The 18,016-nt window shown below is 45.3% G+C and overlaps 1 protein-coding gene across 1 annotated transcript in view; it reads right to left on the reverse strand.

The window, feature by feature from the left end:
- The window catches only part of AFF1 (ALF transcription elongation factor 1), a 236,826-nt gene that overhangs the window by 103,555 nt on the left and 115,255 nt on the right, over positions 1-18,016 (reverse strand). The window contains 3 exon segments of the mRNA XM_027769864.1: positions 5,577-5,716; positions 7,622-8,402; positions 8,817-8,937. Of these exon segments, the coding sequence (XP_027625665.1) occupies positions 5,577-5,716; positions 7,622-8,402; positions 8,817-8,937 (1,042 nt within the window).

Genomic DNA, 18,016 nt, shown 5'->3' on the forward strand with positions numbered 1-18,016 from the left:
TGTAGGTGGTTTAGCAGGCTGCTTTTCTATCAATTTCCTATCATAAACATCTAGGCCTGGTAGGGCTACCCAAGCTGAGTGAGCTCTAGCTCACGGAATCTAATCTAAACTTGCCATAGTAGTTACTGGAACAAAAACATTTTTTAGAAAAGGGGACCTCAGAGGCTGCATAGGACTGATAGCAGAATCGTCTGCTCGCCCCACAACTTTGAAACGGGTAGGGACAGAAGAAAGGAATATCTGAGCTATGGAGGAAAAGAGCCTTGGAGATCCCGCGGCCCTGTTTCTCCCCAGGCTACTCTGATGTCCTCCTCAGCACCAAGAGCCCCGTCCATTCCACACGACCCTTAGGACTGAGAACCCCATGGCAGATTCCTGAACACTAAGAAGGGGCCTCTCCCTGGGGTCTATCATCTCTCCTAGCTTTAATTTCCAGGCTGTAGAAGAAATTTCATGAGTACCCCCGGCACAGACAGCCCCGCCCACCTAGAGTAGGGCATAGAATTTTTATTTTTTAACAATTTGTATTTTTAACAGGTCTCCTCAGATGATTCTGATGTGCCAGCAAGAATGAGGGTGAATGAAAAATTTCCTTTAGCCTGTAATACTGGACTCATAACTCGGGGGGAACCTCTCGAACTGGCCTCTGAACACAGCATGGCATAAGCCACTGGCACACTCGACCTTCTGCCTGGAATACGAATGTGCTTTAACTCCCAACAACCCTCTCTGTAGTCACTCTGTGCCATCTGATCGCACTCAGGGCACTTCCTCAGAGAAGCCTCCCCTGAGCTCCTTAGTTGTAGGTTCCAATCCCTCTTACTGATCTTATAATAGCTTGTACGTGTCAAACGCCTCACATGTTGACCTGAGTGGTTATTTGAGTGTAAGATGCAGAAGGACTGGAGCCCTCTGGTTTTCCCACTGTTGTAACCCCGTCCCTGACATCAGGCCTCTCTATATTTTGTACCCTTCTCAGCATGTCCACAGCGCCTATCCTGCTCCAAGCCACCATCATTTCCCACCTTCATGCCAATCTCCCTGCTTCCCCTTGCACCCCTTCAGAAACAAAATAGAAGTGTCATTTTCCCGCTCAGATTCCTCCCAAGGTCTCCACTTACACGGGATCCAAATGTCCTGCATGGCCTGCCAGGCCTTGCATGGTCTCACTCCTACCCATACCCCAGCCTCCCCGCCTCACTTACCAGTGTTCCGCCAGGCTTCCCTCATCTGTGTTCCTAGCAAGGCTGTTCTTTTCCCCAAGTTCAGGCCTCTGCACTTGCTTTCTCTGCCTCAGGCGAAACGTCTTTTCTAACCTGCATAGCTGACTCACGTCCAGCCTTGTCTCTCGGGAAGTCGCCTCCTCAGGAAGGCCTGTGCTGACCACCCCACCTTTTTTAAAGCAGACTCCTCTGCTTCTTCCCTTATCACCCTCCTTACTTCCCACAGACTGTTAATTTCTATGTATCGCTTATCCATGTCCCCATTAGAAACAAAGGCCCCAGAGCAGGGACCTGTCTGGCTTGATCTCAATTATATCACCAGGCCTCGCACAATGTCTACCATATAGTGAGGGTGAGAAAAGGGAGCTGGATCACACATGGGTGTCTACATAGTTCAAATCTTCCACCTGGTGGCTTGAAAAACATGCCAGGTGCACGTGCATGCCCCCCAAATCCCAACAGGGTGAAAAAATGAAGGAGAAGGGATTACAGCATGACTACGCCACATTGCAAGTGCTTTCTCTTTCCCAACCCCCTGCAATGACGACAAAAAAAAAAAAAAAAAAAAAAAAAAAAAAGTTAGGATAAAAGACAAAGTCTGAGGCCAAGAAACACACAGGACCAGCAGATGGTGTAATGGTAACATTGCTGGACTCCCACGTAGTCAACCACAGTTCAAGTTCTGGGCCCGTCTTAAAGCTCACACCAGGCATGTGTGCATGCATGCCCAAGATCCTGAGAAGGGAATGTGACATGGCCACCCCCCCAGGGGGGGGTGTGTGTGATTTCTTGTTTTCTGTCTCTCTGTCTCTCTGCTGTGCACGTGCACCCTATAGCAAAAATCTCTCTTAACAACAACAACAAAAAAGAAAACCACACACAGAAAATGAAACTGATGATATCTCCCAAGGCTTTAGGGTCAGTCTGGTGACAAAGTACAACTCTTCTGGTCAAAAATACACATGTCTCACCACCATCACCATCACGGCCACCCGTGCCACCACACACAAGCTGAAGTCGGGAGACCCGAGAACCGGAAGTTCTACGTGTGGCTCGGATACTAACTATAACTTCTTACAAAATGAGGTGACTTTACCCTCTTCAACCTTATTTGCCAAAGAAAAGGTCTGTGTGTTTAGCTTTAAAATTCTAATATTCTAAATTCAGTATACAGTTTGGTGTGCCCATCTCTGCTTACCCCATTTCTCAGTCCTATCTGTTACGTAAATCCTACGTCTATATTCCATGGCCAGGCACACCAGCCAACCCCACACTCTACTCCTGCTCCAGCCTCGGGGTCACCTTCATGAACACACACTGACACGTAGATGCCACGGCTGTTTCTCACTTTTTTTTGTTATTTCTAGAGAGAAGAGAGGAATAAATGAAATTTCAAGCTTCCCGTAGGGCAGATCCATCTCTGATGTGGCAACCCCACAACTGAAAGGCACCCAAGGAGACCACCGAGTCCTGGGGCTGCCCCTATAGGTCACCTCGTGCCGCCACACGCCTTCCAGCTGATGCAGAATGATCACTGAGCTCCCAGAGAAAACCGAGTGTAGATTTTTGTGGCCCAGGCCTTTATTTTTTTATTATCATTGTTTTTCTCCTTTAGGATCTTAGGAGAGACAATATTTCAACTTCTCCCAGAAAAGAGTATAATTGTTTAGAGTACCAGCTAAAACCGAAAACCAAGTATTTCTCATGAGGTAAAAGGACAAAGCAATATGTCTTGAGGATGAAGGAACCCAAAAATAAGACAAGGTGACTTTTCCTATCGGAGCTCAATTTTTTTATATATATATTGTTTTAGGGGCTGACGGGTGGCGTGGTGGTTAAAGACGTTGGACTCCACATGGCTGACTATGATTCAAGTCTCAGACCTGGCAGTCTGCTTTCTCTCTCTCTCTCTCTGTCTTTCTCTGGTCAAATTTTAAAATAATAATAATTCAAAAAAGTTAAATAAAATAACTTTTTTAAAAATAAACTATTGTTTTATAGAAGCAGTGGTAAAGGGATGGGAATGGAGGAAGAGAGAGCAAAATCCATCTGCCTCACACTCATGTTCAGGACAGAGCAAATTTCTGACTCGCCTTCGAACCTACCGAGCAAATGAGGAGACCCACTCATCCCCTCAACCCCCTTCCCTCCCCCCAGCAACAGCTGACCTCCTCTTCTGCCTGTCTCCAAATGAAGCCCAGGATATGCTCATATTCTGGGTCTACGGTACAGTTCACCTGCTCTGGGCTTAACTCTTGCATCATTTTTGCCCCTCCCCCATCTCTGCTTTCCTTCATTTCACTAGAATATTAAAATTTTGTGTGCTCAGATTCTCCACATTCAAACACACGCTGCCACTTATCCAAGGAGAAGAAAAGTTTTTTCTTGGTTTAAAAAAATACAGTATTGGGGACCAGCAGATGGCATAATGGTGACATCACTGGGCTCTCACATAAATGACCGGAGTTTGAGTCCTAGATCTGGTGGCTTAAAATTCATTCCAGGTGCGTGTGTGTGCATGCCCGAAATCCCAAGAGGAGGTTAGAGGAGAAGGGACTGAGGCGTGGCCATTCCCCCCCCCCCCCCCCGGGCACTTAATTCCCCCCCCCCCCGCCCTGGGAAATGATTTCTCACTTTCTATCTCTCTGTCTCTATCTCTCTAACGAGCTCACATGCCCTATAGCAAAAATCTCTCTCTCTTAAAAAAAAAAAAAGTATTGGGGCTAGTGGGCAGAGTAGTGGCTAATGCACTGACTCCCACATGGCTGCCTGAGGTGTGGATCCCTGAAATTCACACCAGGTGTGTGTGTGTGTGTGTGTGTGTGTGCACGCGCGCGCCTAAAATCCCAGAAGGAGAACGGAGAAGGGGTAGATACAGCATGGCCATCCTCTCTGGATGGACATTTTCCTTCCCTCTTTCTCTCTCAGTCTCTCTGGTGAGCGCATGCACTCTAGGGCAAAAACCTTAAAACAGGAAAAAAAAAAACAAAACAGTATTTTGGTACTTTTTAAAGCCATAGTTGAATAACACTCTGTATTATTTTTGTGACTCACTTTCAAATGAGATGTCACCATACGCCCACTCTTCTTTTTTAGGTGGTAAATAAAAAATATTTGAACATACTTAGTTTCAAAGTTCCTTAGGATTTACAAGAAACAATCTTTTTTTTTTTAAGTTTACTTATTTCTGGAGCAAGAGAGAAGGACAGACACAAGTACTCCCTCTAACCCCCAGTCCCCAGGGTCTCACCATGCCTAGTCTTCCCCATGGCCTCCCAGCCAGTCAGAATTAGGGACGTGCCCCGAGGCCCACCTGAAGTGTCCAGGGAGACCGGGGAGACAAACCTAGGTCTCTCTCCATATGGCTCCAGTATCACACAGTGGTGCCTTACTGCCTGCCTGCACCACAGCGGCTGGACCAGAGAATGAATCTTGAAGAAATAAAAATACAAGATTTTGCCTTCAACAGTTTGCCCTCTTCTGTTACCTTTGTTATGGGTTATATCTCAGGGAAAACTAACTGGGTCTGAAAAGTATTCATCAAAAACACTTTTTTCTTCACTGTTAAAGACAAACGGGTGTCCTCCAAAAATAGATGAAAAAGAACTCAAAAACTTGGAGGGCCAGCCAATGGCATGGTGGTTTAGGTGGCTGGATCTCATAAGGCCAACTTCGCAGATCAAGTCCCAGACCCAGTGGCTTAAAAAACATGGTGTGTATGTGTATGTGTGTGTATGTGTGTGTGTATATGTGTGTGTGTATGTGTGTGTATATGTGTGTGTGTATGTGTGTGTATATGTGTGTGTGTATGTGTGTGTATATGTGTGTGTGTGTGTGTGTGTTCCCAAAATCCCAACAGGAGAATGGAGGAGAAATGACTATGGTGTATGGTATGGTCATCTCCCCAGGGGTTTTCTCTTTCTCTCTCTCTCTCTCCTTCCCTCCCTGCTCCAACAAGCACACACACCCTGTAGCAAGATTGAAGACAAACAAACAAACAAAAACATCAACTGTTCCCTGAAATTTTGAAGTTATAGAAAAGCTGTTTTGGTTGGGTTGAGAATTGCACAGATGTTATTAATATATGCTCTTCAAAACACAAAGCGTACTCTTATGATCTCTATATTTTTTCGTACAGAAAGTATGGCTCAATAAAAACACTTGTTCAACCTTTCAGCAAACTGCATTTCAACACTGATCATCAGTAATTCATCTCAGACCTGTGTTTTTCCATAGGGTAACAAGACCCTAAAGCCAGAAAGGAAGCCCCCTACCTAACCTCAATTCTCCAGACACTTGCATCTCCAATCTTTCTCCAAATTGGAATCACCCAGGACAAGAGATTCCACTCACCTCAACTGACTGAGAAGGCATCTTCAGTTTGAGCTTGGCTTTGGCAGGCACTTTTAAGTCTGTTTTTTCAAAGGTCTGTTGTCGGTAGTCCTCCGGCAATGGTTTCAGTTCAGGTGACTCGCTAGGGGCCTGATCTTGACCATCCATGGGCCGGACATAAGCCGTGGGCTTCTGTTGCATTGCAAGAGAGGGGCCGGGGGCTGGCCCTTCCCCCCCCCCCGCCCTGGGAAATGATTTCTCACTTTCTATCTCTCTGTCTCTATCTCTCTAACGAGCTCACATGCCCTATAGCAAAAATCTCTCTCTCTTAAAAAAAAAAAAAGTATTGGGGCTAGTGGGCAGAGTAGTGGCTAATGCACTGACTCCCACATGGCTGCCTGAGGTGTGGATCCCTGAAATTCACACCAGGTGTGTGTGTGTGTGTGTGTGTGTGTGCACGCGCGCGCCTAAAATCCCAGAAGGAGAACGGAGAAGGGGTAGATACAGCATGGCCATCCTCTCTGGATGGACATTTTCCTTCCCTCTTTCTCTCTCAGTCTCTCTGGTGAGCGCATGCACTCTAGGGCAAAAACCTTAAAACAGGAAAAAAAAAAACAAAACAGTATTTTGGTACTTTTTAAAGCCATAGTTGAATAACACTCTGTATTATTTTTGTGACTCACTTTCAAATGAGATGTCACCATACGCCCACTCTTCTTTTTTAGGTGGTAAATAAAAAATATTTGAACATACTTAGTTTCAAAGTTCCTTAGGATTTACAAGAAACAATCTTTTTTTTTTTAAGTTTACTTATTTCTGGAGCAAGAGAGAAGGACAGACACAAGTACTCCCTCTAACCCCCAGTCCCCAGGGTCTCACCATGCCTAGTCTTCCCCATGGCCTCCCAGCCAGTCAGAATTAGGGACGTGCCCCGAGGCCCACCTGAAGTGTCCAGGGAGACCGGGGAGACAAACCTAGGTCTCTCTCCATATGGCTCCAGTATCACACAGTGGTGCCTTACTGCCTGCCTGCACCACAGCGGCTGGACCAGAGAATGAATCTTGAAGAAATAAAAATACAAGATTTTGCCTTCAACAGTTTGCCCTCTTCTGTTACCTTTGTTATGGGTTATATCTCAGGGAAAACTAACTGGGTCTGAAAAGTATTCATCAAAAACACTTTTTTCTTCACTGTTAAAGACAAACGGGTGTCCTCCAAAAATAGATGAAAAAGAACTCAAAAACTTGGAGGGCCAGCCAATGGCATGGTGGTTTAGGTGGCTGGATCTCATAAGGCCAACTTCGCAGATCAAGTCCCAGACCCAGTGGCTTAAAAAACATGGTGTGTATGTGTATGTGTGTGTATGTGTGTGTGTATATGTGTGTGTGTGTGTGTGTGTGTGTGTGTGTGTGTGTTCCCAAAATCCCAACAGGAGAATGGAGGAGAAATGACTATGGTGTATGGTATGGTCATCTCCCCAGGGGTTTTCTCTTTCTCTCTCTCTCTCTCCTTCCCTCCCTGCTCCAACAAGCACACACACCCTGTAGCAAGATTGAAGACAAACAAACAAACAAAAACATCAACTGTTCCCTGAAATTTTGAAGTTATAGAAAAGCTGTTTTGGTTGGGTTGAGAATTGCACAGATGTTATTAATATATGCTCTTCAAAACACAAAGCGTACTCTTATGATCTCTATATTTTTTCGTACAGAAAGTATGGCTCAATAAAAACACTTGTTCAACCTTTCAGCAAACTGCATTTCAACACTGATCATCAGTAATTCATCTCAGACCTGTGTTTTTCCATAGGGTAACAAGACCCTAAAGCCAGAAAGGAAGCCCCCTACCTAACCTCAATTCTCCAGACACTTGCATCTCCAATCTTTCTCCAAATTGGAATCACCCAGGACAAGAGATTCCACTCACCTCAACTGACTGAGAAGGCATCTTCAGTTTGAGCTTGGCTTTGGCAGGCACTTTTAAGTCTGTTTTTTCAAAGGTCTGTTGTCGGTAGTCCTCCGGCAATGGTTTCAGTTCAGGTGACTCGCTAGGGGCCTGATCTTGACCATCCATGGGCCGGACATAAGCCGTGGGCTTCTGTTGCATTGCAACACTTTTTGAGGGAAGGGAAGGGGGTGGAAATGTCTGAGAAGATGGCTGGGGAGGGGCTACCCCAAGGCTGGCAACGGCCCCCAAACTGTCTTGAGAGGGTTCTTTTTCACGGCCCGTCACCCCCGGCTCCTTGGGAGACTTAGCCGGGCAGTAGCCCTTGCTGCTGCTGTCAGCACTGCGAGCCTTGCTGCCTCCTTGCAGCCTGGGATGAGTCTGCTGGCTGGAATGTACAGGTGACACCGGGGGCACTGGGGCAGGCAGAGAGGAGATGAGGGGAGAAAGTTTGCTCTCTGGAGCAGAGTCTGTCATCGAAGCACAGTGGTCTCCATCAGCTCTGCGCTCACCTTTTTTGTGGTGACCAGAGTTGTAGCCCTCCTGACCAAGGCGACCCTGGGTCAGGTGCTGGCCGTCCGGTGGGCCATAGCTTTTAGCATGGAGACTTGGTGTTGGGTCCATTCTAGGCTGCGCCATCTTTGGATTTTGGCTAACGTTACCAACAGGAAGTGGTCCAGAGGCGGGAGTGTGAACGAGCTGGTGATGACCACTAGTGTGGAAGGAGTTGGATGGAATGCTGCCCCCCTTGTCAGGAAATAAAGGAAATCTCGGCTTTCCCAACTTATTTTCGGACATATCCAAGCAACAAGGGTGGGATTTGGTGCTAAGGAACTCCTTTACTTCTTCATAGTTCCCCAACATGTTCTGTATTCGACTAGATAGTTCATCTCCTTTTGCTGTCTGCAGGGGGGCAAAAGACAGCAGAGTTAGTTACAGAGAACAAAAATGTCTACGGAAAACAACCATATAATAAAGTACATGATGCAACTACCTTAAGGAAAAAGCCCTCAAATTAACATATGACATACAGAATATGCAGTTTTAACTCAATTCCTCGCTTGAGAAGACCGTCGTGCACACAGATTACTAATTATAGGGGACTGACATTACCAAAGAAAACCACAAACCCTGGTAATTCTGACTAATGACATTCACAGAATTTTCAATTTTGTTTTCAAAAACCATCTCCAGGATAAGTGATCTTATTTGCACAGTTGTGACCCTCGTTCGAACCCAATTACACTGAACCATTTCATCGCAGGGTTTAGTAGCGTGATAAATCAGACTTGCTACCTTCTAGCGTACGGTAAATACCTTGTAGGGCTCTCCGAAAAGGGGGATCTTTTCAGGAAATGCCTCTTTCTCTTGGTGAGCTTCCTGGTTGCGTCTTTCCTTCTCTCTAATTCGAAGCAGGTTTCTGTCTTCATTGTACAAGCTGTTTCAGATGCCACAAAAGAAAACGAGAAAACTGATCATTAGCCAAGTTCCATGGCACGTAGGTACGTGTGTGGAGGGAAGCGAGGACAGGTCTAAGAAGAGGCCATGATGAGGGGCCTGAATTAAAGAAAGCTGAAGTCCCTTAACCCTCTACGAAACTGGTCTCAGTCAGCTGGTTCTGACGCCTCAGTCCTAGTCCTGGCTCCAGAAACCCGAGTCACTCTCGGCTACACAGCCTTCACCCTGGCTCAGGCCTGTATCCAAACGGAGCTGTCTTTTATAGGCAGTTGTGGAACCGAGACGAGATTAATGATATTTTTACGTTCAGCTTGCAAACTATGGGGTAGAGGTAGAAAGCTTTTCATCAGAAGGAGTCAGCAGGATGTGAACTTTAAAAAGGAGCCGTTTTCCTGGATCGGTGGCATACATTTTGGAAGATTAAAATCAAAAGGGTTATTTCTCAATTAAAAGATTACCAGGCACCCAAAACAGCATTTACTTTACTCTCGGCCTACTCTACTGGGAGTGTCTTGGCATGTAAACCCCAAAAGATGATTTTTATTTCTCATTTTCAAGGAACAAGGGGGAGAAAATCCCATTACAGATGTCAGCTCTACCTACTAAGAACATCTCATAATCTGATTGCCCTACTTAAGCCACAAAAATGTGTCCTAAATCATAAGCTCTGGCACCAAAGGGGTCAAAATAATTCACTGAGAAACAAACCACAGAGAATGGGGACTGGAGAAAGTGCAGCGTCAGCCAGCACACAAGCCGGGCCACCCCCTCCTGACCTTCACATGTGACGTGTGACAAAAAACAAAATGAGGACTCTAAGAGGACTTTTGTCTTCAGAGACTTGCTTCTAGAGAATCTACTGGTCGGTTTTTCCCAAAGCCATTAGAACAGGAAAATAACAGAATGTGTAGTGAAGACGGCGTGTCCCTGTAGGAGTTCTAGCCCTGATGGCACCCCCCTCTTCCACGTTTGTCTGCTCTTATGACTTTCCATGTATTTCCTCTGGCCAGAGCCTACTGGCCTCCCTGCCTCCCCCACGTCCTATCCAACAAATGCTCTCTTTTCTTCTCATGAAAAGAAACCCACTTGGGGCCAGCAGGTGACACAGTGGTTAAGGCACTGGACTCCCACATGGCTGCCTGCAGTTCCAGTCCCAGACCTGTCGGCTTGAAAATCACACCAGGCATGTGGGCGTGCAAGCCCAAAATCCTGAGAGGAGAGGGAACCAGCAGTTAGCGTAATGGCTATGTCACTGGACTCCCACGTAGTTGACCGCGGTTCGTGTCCCAGACCCGGTGGCTTAAAACTCACGCCGGGCGCGTGTGTGTGTGCGTGCCCAAGATCCCGAGAGGAGAATGGAGGAGAAGGGATTGGGGCGTGACCATCCCCCCTGGGGGGTGATTTCTCGCTTTCTGTCTCTATGTCTCTCTCTGTCTGTCTGGCGAGCGCACGCGCCCTACAGTGAAAATCTCTCCAAAAAAAAAAATCCTGAGAGGAGAATGGAGGACGAGGCACTGCAGGGTTGCCATCCACCCTAAGGGGTGATTTCTCACTTTCCTTTTCACTATCTCACCGTCTGTCTGTCTGTCTCTCTCTCTCTCCCCGCAATGAGTGCATGCGCCCTATGACAAAAATCTTAGAAAGAAAGAAAAAAAATCTGTCACTAACAATATTTTTAATTAACAAGTGTTTGATAACTCTTCACTACTGCAGAATCAACTCTAAATCCTGGCTTTGGTGTTAAAATTCCCTCATGACCTGGTAGATATCTATTCTGAAAATGATCCCATTCCCCACTGGTCTGTCACCTGCGTCCCCCGCGACAGTCATGCTCATTCCCCAAACACAGACTGTGAGGGGCAGCCTCTTGCTCTACTCCTCCCCAGACTCCCTTGACTCAAAGGTGACCCGTCCTGCAAGCCCAGCTTACCTAGGAACTAAGACTCTCCTACAAACCACCTCGATACTCCCGCCACAACAAGCACTCCCTGCTCCTAAGTGATATTCCAGACTTGGTTCTTTCATTCACATTTCACAAAGTTCTGTTGCCTCTATCTCAACCCACACACCCAGTTGTTCCCAATTTCCAGCTTCCAGCAAATCTCAGGAATGACTCAGACACCACCCGCTCAAAGGCTTCCTCAAATCCACCCAATACATGAGGACTTAACCCATCAACTGGTTCTGTCTCCTCCCCTCTCCCCTAGAACCTGAACTCCATCAGAATAGGGCCTCTCATCTTTTAGCTCTCCTGGAACTCAAGTGTGATAACTTGCATAAAAGCTAACCGTTCAGTGTTTTAAAATTAAGTCCAGCCTAGTAGTATGCATGGCAGTAAACCAAACTGCAGTGCTGGAAGCCACATGGCCAACTGGGGGTTCAGATTCTCTGGTCATCTAAAAACGTGCTGGGCACCCAAGAACTGAGAAGATAGGGGTTGAAGAAAGGAGGTCACAGCATGATGAGACCTTTTCAAGGGTGCTTACCTCCCTCTCTTTCTAGTACACATTCACACGTGATCACAAATCAAATAAACTTCATTTGAAAAGCACTACGCTGGGGACCAGCAGGCGGCATGGTGGTTAAGGCACTAGACACTCCCACATGGCTGAGCATGGTTTGAGTCCCGGACCTGGTGGCTTGCTTTCTTACTACCCACCTCCTGTCTATCTGTGTGTCTCTTTCTCTGGTCAAATTAAAATAAATGAGTAAATAAAAATTTTTCTAAAGAAAAGTACTTACCTTACAGAACATTTTTATAAACTTACTTGCAATTTATTTTAGATTTAACTCAGAAGACATGTGCAAAAACAATTTTTTTTTAAATTACAGTCAACTAAGAATTATCTGCTTTTTCATAGCCTGCTGATATGAAGGGCGGGGAGATTTTGCAGGGGAAGGTAAATTTCCTGATATACTTAGGTAGGATATATTAGGTCATAAGAAAAGTCATGACCAAAACGCGTCATGACTTTTCTGACAACCCAACAATTATTTGCTTAGACCATTGTATCAAAAATGTTTCCCAGGCCCAGCCACAGGGCATGTGCTGCTAAGATGCTGTGTTCCACAGGTGGGACCACATGGAAGGCCTGAGTTCAATTCCCAGTCCAACCTAAAGACTGGGTACAGTGGGATGTGCCGGTGATCCCAGAGAATTGGGAAGTTGAGGCAAAAGGACCACAAGCTCAAAGCTGGCCTGAGAGAGACCCTGTCTAAAAGAAAAAAGACCCTGGGCATGGTGGCATGTGTCTACAGTTCTACCTGGGAGGCCAAGGCAAGAAGATCAACACAATGAGATCCTGTCAAAAACAAAACATGTTTCCCAGATGACGGATATTGGAATATCATATTTTAAGAAAACATATGTGTAACTATAAGCAACTTATGCTAGTCAACATACTGCAAAGAGGAAAAAGCAAACCAGATACGGACTGTGGGGTTCCCTAAAAGTTGGTATCTTATGTGTTTTGAACAGTTAAGACTTACTTGTGGGGGGTGGGAAGGAGGAACTTAATAAAAAAATAAATAAATAACAGACACAAGAATGAACATTAGTGTGTAGGTAATATCTTTGACTTGCCTGACATGCAATGCATTTAATGCACAGTGTATGCCATAAAAATGTACAATGATTAAATGTAAATAAGATTTTAAGTTTGGGGATTTTTCTTCCTTTTTTTGAGATTTTTGCTATCGGATGCATGCACTCTCCGGAGAGACAGAGAGAAATAGAGAGAAAGTAAGAAATCTCAAGTGGGTATGGCCACACCGCAATCCCTTTCCTTATCGAGATTTTGGGCACACAAGCACAAGCACACACTCGTTTGGCATGAATTTTAAGCGGCTGGGTCCAGGACTCGAACCATGGTCAGTCATGTGGGAGTCCAGCACCCTAACCACTACACCACCGGCTGGTCCCCAAATTTGAAAAAGACTCAGTTCTGGTTGCAATAGCACAGTGAACTTGATGACTACTCAAGAATCCCTTTCAAATATGATTTTGGTAATTTCTCTTATTGATGCTAAAGATCATATGCCATTAGCATATACCCACAAAAGCCAAGTAAGAGGGTTAATCTGTTCCTTCAAACTTGTCTTTCGATCATTTTGAGCTCCTTTCCAAGGCAGGGCATGCAATCATCTGAACTGCCATACTTTTTCTAAAAAAAGAAAAGCCTTTGCATTTCTTTTGACCTTAATTATGCTATGAAAAGTGATCATTAATTGTAAATGTCTAGGTACTTCAGGGACACTTCACTGAGAGTTTGTCTTGGATATCCTTGAAAGTTCATATTTTTATAACTTTTCTTTCAACATCCAATGATTCTTTGCAGTGACTTAATGTTTGAAATTATTTGGTGGCTTTTTTTTTTAAAATAAACATTCAAATGTAGCAATAATGTCTTTTGAATATTCCCATGAATCCTTGAAAATACTCAGATATACATATATATAAATATGTATATAAATTCTTATGTGTAAATATGTAAGCAGTGCAAGTTTAAGGGATGTCGATGTTTCATGTGTTTTTTTCCTATACTGTCCAAATGTTGACAGTTCTGAAGAATTCTAATAAAAAATGTAAATTTTTTTTTAATTTAAAAAATCTTCAGGGACCAGCAGATGGCGTAATGGCTACGTCGCTGGACTCCATGTAGTTAAGTGCAGTTTGAGTCTCGGACACGGTGTCTTAAACTCAATGCCAGGTGCGTGAGCGTGCATGCCCAAGATCCTGAGAGGAGAATGGAGGAGAAGGGACTGCGTGCGGCATGGCCATCCCCCCGGGGGGTGATTTCTCGCTTTCTGTCTCTCTCTTTCTGGCAAGTGCACGCACCCTATAGCAAAAACCCGCCCTGCCCCCCCCCCCATTTAAAAACCTCCTAAGCCTCTGTTCTCAAAAGCTATCCGATGTGAGCACCCTGTGGCAGTCATGGCAGACCAATGGGTGAGGAAGAGCATCAGCCTAACTATTCTCACCACTGAGAGAGTGTCTTCCCAAACTGCTAGTTACAACGGTAATCCCTACAGATCTACTCACTTGCCCTTGGCTCTGCTTTGTACGGTAGAGGGCAACCTACTTACAGTAATTGCTACCTTCATATCAGCAAAGATTACCCCAAATGACACAATTCTCGGTCCAGAGTTGAAAAGTGAAGGTGAGAATACCGGCCTCAGTTAACAGTCTGCTCAAGGCCTTGCCTTAATTCTTCTCTCAATTCCACATACCCATTATCCTTAGGCAAGTCTAAAATTACTAAAATATGTATAAGCAATCAGCTGGGCCTTGAATCGGCCTCACCTTACTATCAGTCGAGTTTTACTGTGCTTCCAGATTTTCATTCCAAAGTAGAAAATACAACAGAAATAATGAGAACTGCCCAATTAAGCCATATTGTTTCACAAAATTCCTCACAGTAGTTACTCTGTATTTCCAAAATCAAGGTGCCTCCCACAGAGAGGAAATCTTATTAAATTAGGGACTCTGGTTAATTAAGATTTTAACTTCACTGGTTCCAAAAAATTAAAACTCCATACTAAGATTTTATTGGAGGGCCCAGCCTCCGTGGTGCAGCAAGTATTAGTGTTACCCGACTACATAGATGGAAACCACAATATTAACCATGGTTTGAGTTCCTAGTCCAGTCAGCCAGAAAACATGCTAGACACATGCTTGTGTGGCCAGGAGCCTAACAAGCTGGAAGAAGGGGATACAGCATGACAGGGCCTGGAGGGAGGGGGGGGTGCTTATCTCTCTATCTCATGCACATACACACACTCTACTATGAATCTGAAAAGATTTTATTGGCAGGCATATTACTATGCCAAATTTGAGACAAATTTTGAACTCTTTATTTTTAATTTATTTTAAAGATTTAATTACATTTTGTTGTTGTTGTTATTATTATTATTAATTTTACCAGAGACAGAGAGAGAAAGGGAAAGCAAGAAAACAAGCCACCAGGTCCGGCACTGGAACCATAGTTGGCCATGTGGGAATCCAGCATGTTTATCCACTATGCTACCTGCTGGCCCCAGTTTTTTAATTTTTAATTCGCCATCACCATTCAACTGAAAACCTGTAAGATGGTGAGGAAAGACATGGTGAATAAAACCGTTAGGATGCCTTTCACGAGGTCCAGGCGCAGTGAGAGAAATTCGCTCTCACCCACCGATCTGTTGGGCAACTCCCTCTTGGGTTTCACTTACCAAGGCTCCTGGGCAGGGCAGAGGAAGGCGGAAGAAACAGGAAGTACACAGAGTGGGCTGTGGGCCCTTGTTCTGGTTGCTTCCTTTCTCCTCGCAACGAACAGTTGTACTGGGCAGCTTTCTGGTTACCCGGCTTTTCCTTTTTAAGTGTGCAAGAGCTTTGAGAACTTGGTGTCAAAAGTTTCCAGCCACATTTTCTCATGACTATTGCTTCTTGGTTGCATTTTGAAATCAAGGGAGATGTGTAAATTTTCAAAAATAAAAATAAAAACACAATTCTCGGCACAAGTAAACCTTTGTTCAGCCTGTCACATACCGCATTGCATTTTTTAAACAAAGATGCGAGGGAGGGAGGGGGATGGACGACTTTTGAAACGAGGGGGATTTTAGGAAGGAGCAAATGTTCTACATGATCCATGAACTCTGTAATTAGCTTTGAATAATTATAAGTGAACTAGCACTTTAATTAAAGGTGGCATTTTGTTCGGTTGTCCCATGTGGAGGGAAATGCATGTTTTGCTCTCAGACACACACACAGGATAACCTCATCTCTGCACCTGCAGGTGAGACTTCACACGGTCCCACAGAGAACACAGTGAGTTTCAACGTCTCCATGGCGTAGACAGGCGTTATCAAATGTGAGTATCAGACTTAGCTGGAGGGCTTGTTAAACCAGATTGCAGACCAGGTGGCAGCAAGGTGCTTACACAACGGTTTGCGTCCCATGACTTTCCTGAGCATGCTGGGACCATGCCTGTGATCCAGGCTGGCTGTGACAGGTTAGATTGTGGCCTGAGGATCCTGTTGAGGTGCCCCCCACTCCACTTCCTTCTCTCTCTCTTCTCTCCCAACCCATAAAAGAAACTAAAAACAAAAACAAAAAGCCAGATCACAGAGAATCTTCCAGAGTTTCTGATTTAGTAGATCTGTGTTGGGGGGCGGGAGGACGGCACGGGGCAGCTGGGATTTGTATGTTCAACACATGTCCAGGTTGAGAGGGGCAAAGAGAGTACATCCTTTTAGGACTTACCAGGAAACTATAGCAGCACACAGCCTGGGAATGCTAGTCCTTAGCGACTGTTACTTGCTCACCACTGACTAGATAAATCATGGTCTCCTATTTAATTTTCTGTTTCTCTGCAAGGGTGGACTGATCCCATTTTCCAGGTTTAAAAAAAAAAAAAAAAAGGCTCAGAAACTGACTGGCTAACAAAGAGCAGACCCGAAAACTCAAATGCCTGGCAATGAAGCTCCCATGCTTCGTGCTTCGTCACAGTTCTGCTAGCAAAGCTTCCAGGCTGTGCTATTTAGGGCAATGACCGAAGGTGTGCTGGAGTGTGCGAACTTATAATCACTCACGATTCTTCTGTCTCAGAGAGGTACACATGGACGATTCAGGCATGGTCCCTGCGAACAGGGCAATCTCAGAGCCACAAAGTATAGGTTTGGCTACATGTATCCACACAGGTCGGTCCTTGACTAAAGGCCCAGGAGGAGGCCCTTTGAAAGAAGGCAGGCTGGCAGCAAAAGTTGTTCTACACGTTATAAAAACCTGTGTTACAATTCTTACTTTAGACCCATTTAAAAATGTACGGATTTGAGGTCACTGGCCCCATAATAATCTCAGGGCTCACAAGTTGTCTCTAATGTGCTAAGGAACTCTTCACATTAATTCCTTTCAAGGACAGGCTATAAATAAACTTGTACCAAAATAACCATAATATGCCTAACGTCAAGCTCCACTCCCATTAACATGTGGCCTGCTGGTTCCTACAGACAGGACGCCACATTTCTGGTCAATCCAGAAGTCCCCACCTGGGAAGAAAAAACATCAAGTCCCAGGTGGGAAGCAGCTGAGGCCTTCACAAACAAACCCATATGTTGAAGTGTCCCTGCAGGGGAGGATGCAACATCTGACCCTCTCCCCCACCCCCTCAGATAACCCTGAGTACTACCAAAAGTTTGCAAAAGGATCTTTAGATGGGGAGTTAACTCTCCTTGCAGTAGCCAAGTTTTTGTCCAGATCATACATTGCTTCCCACCTTAGAAGTTCAACATGATACATTGAAAAGATCTCTAAAACATCTAAGATACTGCACGAAAAAACTCTATAGAATGCTTAATACCACCTTCCTCTAATACTTTTTTTTTTTTTAATTAAGTGATCAACTAGAAAGACTCATGAGAGAAACCTCGGGCTCCGGTTTTCAGTGCCTGGGGGGAGAGCAGTCACGTGAAGGCTCGCTCCGCCGAGCACACACATGCAAGCCAACTAAGGCAGACTGAGACACGGAGCTTTCTCGCAGACAGAATTCCTCTCTAACTCAGCACAGGAGCCCGAACAAAGCTTCAGAATTCCAAAACGTGCCCAGGGTGCTCTTCCTTTTGGGGAAGGTGGTGAAAATCCTGAGAATTCCAAGCTGCGTGGTCAGCCCTGGATACCGACAGCATGCTGGGGTCTGTCAGGGCACATTTACTGTGACTTTGCAAAAGCTTCTCCTCGGGGGTGTGTTAAAACACTGTGATAAAATGAAAGCAAGCAGTATGCTGTAAGAAGTTGTAAGGGTGATTTCTTTTCTCTCTCTCTCTTGCACTAAAAAAAAGAAAATGGAAATGTGGGTGAAGGAAAGATAGTAACAGAAAGCCCCCGGTGGGCTTGCCTTGGGGGGAGTCAGGGAGTGGGCTCTGGCGTCAGCTAGCTGAAAGCACCTTCTCCCAGGCTGGAGCCCATGGGCCCTGCTGCTAAACTGGGTTAGTCATGCAGGATCGCTGAATGCCATTCAGCGCTTCCATGGCAACTCACAGCCCACAGGGCTGGCCATTTATCACCCTTGGCTGGTCACTTCACC

This window comes from Tupaia chinensis, unplaced genomic scaffold (assembly GCF_000334495.1).
Source record: "Tupaia chinensis unplaced genomic scaffold, TupChi_1.0 Scaffold000094_1, whole genome shotgun sequence".
Taxonomy (NCBI): Eukaryota; Metazoa; Chordata; class Mammalia; order Scandentia; family Tupaiidae; genus Tupaia; species Tupaia belangeri.